This window comes from Xyrauchen texanus, chromosome 38, assembly GCF_025860055.1.
Source record: "Xyrauchen texanus isolate HMW12.3.18 chromosome 38, RBS_HiC_50CHRs, whole genome shotgun sequence".
Lineage (NCBI taxonomy): Eukaryota > Metazoa > Chordata > Actinopteri > Cypriniformes > Catostomidae > Xyrauchen > Xyrauchen texanus.
Window position 1 is genome coordinate 6,855,382 of NC_068313.1, and position 8,626 is coordinate 6,864,007.

General features: G+C 38.3%; 1 protein-coding gene across 1 annotated transcript; it reads left to right on the forward strand.

Annotated features, from left to right (window-relative positions):
* The first annotated feature begins 2,517 nt into the window (after window positions 1-2,517).
* guca1c (guanylate cyclase activator 1C) lies at window positions 2,518-7,595 on the forward strand. The gene is made up of 4 exons (XM_052109727.1): window positions 2,518-2,780; window positions 4,152-4,301; window positions 5,426-5,513; window positions 6,546-7,595. The coding sequence occupies exons 1-4, from the start codon at window positions 2,586-2,588 to the stop codon at window positions 6,674-6,676; spliced, it is 564 nt and encodes a 187-aa protein (XP_051965687.1). The 5' UTR covers window positions 2,518-2,585; the 3' UTR covers window positions 6,677-7,595.
* The last annotated feature ends 1,031 nt before the right edge of the window (window positions 7,596-8,626 follow it).

Here is an 8,626-nt window from a genome sequence, read left to right on the forward strand (position 1 = left end):
CAAGCTTGATCTTTTCAAAGCTGACCTGAAGCCCTAGACGGCTGAGGTGCCTGAGCACCTGGTCCCTGTGAGCTCATAGTTACTCTCGAGAGTGAGTCAGGATGAGCTAGTCATCGAGTTAGTTGAGTTTGCGTATGCCCACTTCCCGTAGCGGAGCAAGGGCTGCCTCTGCGACCTTCGTGTAGATGCGAGGGGACAGGCCGAAGGGCAGGACCTTGTACTGATACACCTGGCCGGCAAACCGTAGGAATGTTCGGTGTCGAGGCTAGATGGAGACGTGGAAGTACGTGTCCTTCAGGTCTACTGCCGCAAACCAATCTAGCTGTCAAACGCAGGTAGGCATCTGTTTCTGCGTGATCATTTTGAATGGGAGTTTGTGTCTGTCCACCTGGGGGACCTCTGTGTACCCGTGGGCCACCCTGCCATCCAGGGTAGTGAGAGCGGATGAGCGGAGGGGTCGGTTCCAGGCAGTACAAGGTGCCCTCCACGATCGCGTCAGCTCGTCATGCACTTCCAAGAAGAATGGTACCGGGGGGCGGGGGGTGGGGGGTGTGGCTGGGAGCAGCGCCTGGAGCCGAGGTACCAGTCGTCAAGCCGCGAAGGATGTGGGGAGGACCTCCGTCCGGCGGGGCGGTTCCAGTCCAAGCCCACTCTCACAGCAGCCCGGGAAAGTATGTTGGCCATCTGTGCGTCAGCCTCAGACTGGGCGGGCGAAGGCAGTAGCCCAGTCGAGTCCTCCGCGTCAGATGCCTGGACACTCTCCAATGCAGAGGCGATGTCATCATCCAATTTTGGGGGCTCAAAGGAGAATGCCAGCTGGCTGTGAGGCGAGCTGCACTAATCCTGAGCTCAGACGGAATCAAGCAAGCGTGTCGGGGGGTGGGTGGTTCGTGGGGATTCACACTGCTGCAGTTAAATAGCATCTTCAGGGTGCTTTGATTTTTAAATGATTTAAAATCAAATAACAATAATCTTGTCTACTTATTGTACTAAATATGTCTTACCTTTTATCAAGTGCCGAAACATTGCTCAGTGAAAAACAAACTGGAATAATTTTTTATGGTGTAACAGTCACTTAAATTAGGCTACACTTCTTCAGAATGCAACACAAAGAGTGAAACACAATGCAGGTGCTTTGAGATCCTGTGTGAGGCGCTGAAAGAAAAAAGTGAGATTCAGCCAGTGCTACTGTCAAAGATGCCTGTCCAGCACATGTGAGTGTCAACAGAAAATTGACACAAATGCACACAAAAGGATGTTTGAATAGCCTCTAACTCACCCTATACTTGAAAAACTGACCCAAACCCAGCAGGAAAAACTTGTCAAGCTCGTCAGGTTGCAGACCTGTATTGCAAGTATAGAATTACCGAATTTCACCCCATGTTTCCTGTAGCACTTGCCATAGATGTGGCTGTCTTGTTGGGTACTTCTCACACACCTTACAGTCTAGCTGATAGCTCAATGGGTTTAATATCCATAACATTCTTTTCCAATTATCTGTTTTCCAATGTCTGGTTTCTTTGCCCACTCTAACATTTCCTTTTTATTTTTCTGTTTCAAAAGTGGCTTTTTCTTTGCAATTCTTCCCATAAGGCCTGTACCCCTGAGTCTTCTCTTTACTGTTGTTCATGAAACTGCTGTTGAGTGTGTAGAATTCAATGAAGCTGTCAGCTGAGGACATGTGAGGCGTCAATTTCTCAAACTGGAGACTCTTATGTACTGTACTTATTATCTTGTTTATTTGTACATCTGGGCCTTCCACATCTCTTTCTGTCCTTGTTAGAGAACAGAACATCAAGACTTTAGTGTACACCTTTGTATGAAATCTTTTGTTTTATTTATGGCAATTTCAAGCATTGTATAGCCTTCATTCCTCAAAACAATGATTGACTGACGAGTTTCCAGAGAAAGCTGTTTCTTTTTTTTTTGCCATTTTTGACCTAATATTGATCATAAGACATGCCAGTCTATTCCATACTGTGGCAACTCAATAACAAACACAAAGACAATGTTAAGCTCCATTTAACAAACCAAATAGCTTTCAGTAGTTATGTATCGCACCGAACTGTAGAGGACACAAATAGAATCTTCATCTGCTGGGTTTCCCCAGACAAGAACTCTTCACCCTCTTCAGAAATCCTCTGACAAATTACATTGCCTTGTGCAATGGAATAGACAGTGAGGTCAGGAATACTAAAGCCCATTAGCTAAATCCTGATATATCCATGGAATGTGCTTGACCATTCCACGGTAAGCTCCCTCAGACAAGGTCAGGAAGTTCTGTGTCACGGCAAATCATGATCCTGGAGGGGGAGGGTTTGGCTAAGTATTTCAGAAGGCTTTCCGATTTCCCTCTCTGTTGCCATGTATTAGTCATATGTTCTTTAGTTCCTGGAAGAGTTCAACAGTTATCTAATTAAAGAGTTAACTCTCCTTTTAGTTGCCAAGTCTTTAGGGCTTTAGGCTCTGTGCCGTCATCCACTGTCAATCCCGGCTTGACATTGCAAACTACTTGCTACTGTTGGACTATTGAATGCGAGAAAGCATCTCCAAGTTTCACTTGGAAAGAAGTCCTGTGAGGAGTTATGGGTGCCCACGGATCCAGCCTAGATGAAGTCTTGGCTGAGGATATGCACCACTGGTACAATAAGTTCATGAGGGAATCTCCATCTGGACTAATTACGCTCTTTGAACTCAAGACCATGCTACAGATGCAGGGAATGTCTGAGGAGGCCAGTGGCTATGTGGACCAGGTCTTCTTCACATTTGACATGGATGGGGTAAGATTGCTTTTTCATTAACATCAAGTCATTGTATGGATGGTTATCATATTATACAATTTAGTCATTCATTAGATCTTATACCCTTACAGTATGTTGCTCAATACGTAAACGACTTTCTTCAGTGGAACATAAAAGGAGAAATTGTGGACAATAGTACTAGTCTGTCTTTTTAAAGCAATTACAATGAAAAGGGACTGAGGCTTAAGGCTGATTTATACTTCTGCATCAAACCTACAGTGGCTGATCCTGTGGTTTGCATTTATAGTTCTCCATTGGTGTGTCTGCGTCATTCTGTAAGAGCTAGAATATTAAGGAAATGCCTTTATTACTGAAATAAATATACATTTCATAAATAAACAAAAGTTATGTCATTTGTAAAATTCTAAATCATTTATAACATTATTGTAGCATTAAAAACGAGTTCAATATATGTTGTATTTAGGTACATATTATTTATTACATATGTTGCCATCCATGCAGAATGACAAAAAATCATAGAATAAATGCTTGATCTTGAGTCCCTTAAATAATTATACATATATATTTTAGCATTCACTGATGCTCCTTGCTGAAAAACAAAACAACAAATTAATAAATAACTCTATAAAATTGGTGTAGTTTTAAAGCTTAGAAGCTGAACTTTACAATGCATATAGTGTTACCAACTTGTGATTTTAAATTTACTGACAAATTAGAAGTGTTCCGTTTACATTGTTACTTATAAAATATGTACAATATGTATGTAAAATGATTTACTGTACATCAAACTGTCAAACATACAATCAAAACATCAAATATTGTGTCACTCACATACCTAATATATTGAGCCCTGGGAAAAAGCACAGAGTTTATAAGTTGCCAACAGATGCGTCTTTTTGTTGTGTTTTTGCTTGCAACTTCATGAAACACAAACATATTATTAATACAGCAGACATTCCCAAAAAACTAAACAAGTCCAACTACAGTGTGATACAATCACTGATCAGTGGATATGATGCATAACTTACATTTTAATCAACATTATGCATCAAATGCTGTCGACTGAGCTTAATTTCTACTGAACCCAGAATATTCAATGCTAGTAAAGTACTGTGTAGTGACAAAAATGTATGGTTGTTGCTACTTTATATTTATGTCTAATTTTTCATAATCTCTCTTTGGCTCTCTCTCTCTACACAGTATATATATATATATATATATATATATATATATATATATATATATATATATATATATATATATATATCGTTTATAATGTATTATTTTCTTTTCAGGGTGGCTACATAGATTTTGTAGTTAAAATTTATATAATTATATATATTCTTTAATATATTTAATGCATAATTTATATAATTTTTTCCTCTTCAGGATGGCTATATAGATTTTGTGGAATACATTGCAGCTGTAAGTCTTCTACTCAAAGGAGAAATAAACCAGAAACTGAAGTGGTATTTCAAACTCTTTGATCAGGATGGAAATGGCAAGATTGACAGAGATGAAATGGAGACCATATTCAAGGTAAAATATATATTTGGCCTCTAATTAGTGATTTGTTTGCCCTGTAAAATTACTAGTCCTAAGAGACTAAAGTCCTATATCCTGTAAATAACCTGCTGTAGTAAAGATTAGTCTTGGGACAATCATTTGTATTTAATCCTAACCTAAATCCATGATGGCCTTTTGCTGACCTTCCTCATTACTAAAAATACAGTTTACATCTTATTGCTCCTGTCCATATTATGGAAGTATTCAGGTAGTTTTGTAGTTATATATTGCTTTAAAGTAAATACAATTACTGATAATGCAAATAAGCCTAATTAAATTTAATTAGCTCAATGATGTAAATTAAAAGCATACTGTAGGATAAATAAAGGAATCTGAAAGGAAAGGGAGGATTTTAAAGAATGACAATGTTAAATTTTTGGTTACCTTACCATAAATACAATGCATGATTCTCTTTGATGGAAAATCAGTGCGCCTTATAGCTGAAGTGTGTAACTGGTCACTAACATCACCAAACAGTTACATTGCTTTCAAACTTTCCCAAATACTTCCTCCTTGAATAAGTCTAACAAACAGATGGTCCTACCTCAAGCTCAAGCCTTTGGTTGAGTCAATAATTATGTGTCGGGGTTGGCCAGGACACTCAAACAAACAGCGACGTTTTGAAGGTTCTTTATGATAACATTGGTTAATATATTATGTATCATGAACAATTTTTTTACAGCATTTAGTAGCACTGGTAAATCTTAATTTATAAATATATACTTTTGTTATTATGAGTGTAGTATGAGTGGAGTTCATAATGTACCAAATGTAAATGTGTTAAAATGTTAATGTTAAAAATGTTATTGGAAAATGTAAAAATGTTCTTGGTAATGTTATTGGTATATGTAGAAATGATCATTAACCATTTAATAAATGCTGTAAAAGTATTGTTTGTTGTTAAATATTGCATATACAACCATACTGTAAAGTGTTACCATTAAAAACAAATTATATGATTTTTGAAGATATCAGTCACAATCTTCTGCAGTTAAAAGTTTTGAAAAAAAGGGGGAGGGAAATTAGATTGGTACTGAAGTAAAGTGATGTAAAACAGCAGAAAGTATAATATTATTAATGTAATATTCATTGTGCAGGCCATTCAGGACATTACCCGCAGTTATGACATCCCTCCAGATGATATTGTGTCTCTGATCTATGAGAGGATTGATGTTAACAATGAAGGTGAGCCCTGCCATGTCTGAACCAAAAATATAATTTAAAAATTTTGGACAAGAAGCAGATTATGAAATCTACAGAATTACTAGCAAGCTACTGTAGCTTCTTCTTATTTTGTTGTTGTTAATTGCTGTCTTTATTTGTGGAATGGGGTGGGGGAAGGCTCATATCTGTTCTCGCTTAGGGCACCATGTGAGTCAGGACCGTCACTGGCTACTTGCCAAATAAATCAATAAAAGGACCCGAAATGTTGATTTAATTAAAAAAATATTTTATTATATGAGAAGAAAGAGACTGTTTATTGTCTACTGTATTTTTTAGAATATAAGTCAAAAATTGTTTTAAAGGTCCAGCGATTTATGGTCCAAACAACTTATTTACATTACTTTGATACTTGGGGCTGAAGTGGGTTGGAGCGCCTTAATTTATTCTGGCTTTTGCATCTTTACACAGAACTTTGAGCTGGTTAAGAGCAGGCTTAACTCTGCTGTGTAAAGACATCTTTAAACATGAAGTGATTTTTTTTTCTTTAACAATTTTTTTTCATGCAAGTGTGACACCTGTTCTACCCACTACGTATGGGACTTGAACCGGCATGGGAGGCATGGGAGGCGGGTACGCTAACAAGGAGACTATAGGCTACAGCCTCTAGCGTCAGTCGCTAGTGCACCGAGATTTCAGGAGAGTGAGATTTATACACATTGCACAGCTATCTATAAGCTGGTTCCCGTTATACTCACCCTCCTAAACCTCACTCCCATCCAGGTCATGCCCCATTGTGACAATCCTGTTCTACCCTCTCCATACGAGACTCGAGTGAGGTTATACACATTGGACAGCTATCTATCAGTTGGCTCTCATTACACAGTTGGCTCTCATTAAAGTTTACCATATTTGTGGAAGGTGCCATGCTGCAGTTTATCCATTAGAATTAAGTACTCCAGAGAGGAATGAAATAAAATACCATAATATTGGATTGCTTAACAGTAATATAATGGCAAGTGCATTCATCTCAATATATTTTCTTTTCTTTGGCAGGTGAGCTGACCCTGGAGGAGTTCATCACGGGGGCTAAAGAACATCCTGATATCATGGAGATGCTCACCAAAATGATGGACCTTACCCATGTCTTGGAGATCATAGTTAATGGACAGAAAAAGAAGGAATGACTGCTCATGCATATCATGCATTGGACAATGAAAGGACCCCCTCCCACTCTGTGGCTTAAAACAAAGCATAAAACAGACTTGCTTAATAAAGTGTAAATCTTGCCAGCAGCATTTCAAAGGTGGACACGAGTGACGATCATCATCTCTGATTGTCTTTCAAACACATTCTTTCCATCTCTGTGCCTCCTGATGTTCAGTGAGGGGAGCTCTCTGTCTGACCCTTTGGCATTCAAATGACGCTCCTGTTCTGAAAATATATTTCTTGCAGGCAGAAATGACACAAGAGGAGAATAACTTTGATTAGTGTGTTATTTATTTGCAGGGGTGCGATGTGCATGTAAACCACACACTCTCAAAGTATGAATATCATTGATATTTATATATGACATTGTTTTAAGCACATTAAAGAAAGGTTGCATAAGCACACTTTTGAATAAAAATATTTACCAAAAAGAAGGTTATATGTTTTATAAATTATAAAACAATAGATGTACTCTTCAAAATTAAAAGAAAAAGCATCTAGACACTTCCATGTTGCCAAACATTGATCATGTCCATAGTTAATGTGATGAACTACATCTGTGGTTACAGAATTCATATATCCACTAAAAGAAATCTTTAGATTAAAATGAATTGCAAAAATTGCTAGTATAAGTGAAGTTACTTCTGAGAAAAGGCCTAGCATAATTTGTTTGCAGATACCACTTTATATTGAACTTGCATTTATGTGTGGCTTCAGTGTCCAAATATTTTTGGGGTTGACAATATATGAAGGGGCCAGAGTTATATATATATATTTGTACAGTTTTTTCTATTGTTATCTGTAATATATACTTTGACTTTCCACATATTGTGCTTAATCATAGACAGTTCTGCAAATATAACTGGTAAACGTTGCCTTATTATATCAATAAATGTAATATGCACTACACATCTGCACTCTTGTTTCCTTATTGTATTAGGGGTGCTTCTTATTAACCTACTTTTGTTCATACTGAGGTTTAGGGAGTTAAACAAACTTGTAATGTTAGAGGGGATGGGCTCCACATGCCAAAATGGCATTTTACGAATACTCTGTTTCATTATAATTTACATTGTTAAGGGAGCAATGACTGTGATAGTGAACAGTTTGTTTAAGAATCACAAGAATTGGGATGAAATCATGTCACTCTCCGACGTTCAACAAATAAACGTTCGATTTATTTTTCATCCGATCGGGATCAAACTAGCGCCAATTTTTCTATGGAGTCTCATTATCAAAAGTTTGAACTTTCGACTCGAGATGGCTACGGTATGTGAAAACATTGGAAGTGGGAGTGGCCAATTTTACATAAATGGCTATAACTCTTGAAGGAAAATATATATCTTCACCAAACTTGGCATGCATTTACATTTACATTTATGCATTTGGCAGACGCTTTTATCCAAAGTGACTTACAGAGGCCAGTTACAGGGACAATCCCCCTGGAGCAACCTGGAGTTAAGTGCCTTGCTCAAGGACACAACGGTGGTGGCTGTGGGGCTCGAACCAGCATCCTTCTGATTACCAGATTACCAGTTATGTGCTTAGACCACTACACCACCACCACCACTCCGTGGCATGCTTATGTAAGAGGTCAATCTTTGGTCGCCCAGAAAAGTTGGTGCAGTTTTACCACATGGTGGTGCTATAATACCAAACAAATAAGAAATTGGCTGTAACAACGCAACCGTTAGTCTAAATGCATTGAAAATCGGCATGCAGTGACTTTGTCCATGGTGCCATGGCTGTCTATGAGGACATTGGCGTATCTAAAAAACATGGCCGCCATTGGCTAATGAAGTTTGAGCACCTATTAGACAAGGTTAACGGTGGCCAATCGGCACAAAACTTGTTGGGCTTGTTTGACTCCTGGCCCTAGACATCTGTGAGAAATTTGAAAGAAATCAGACACCGAGTGGAGCTAACGA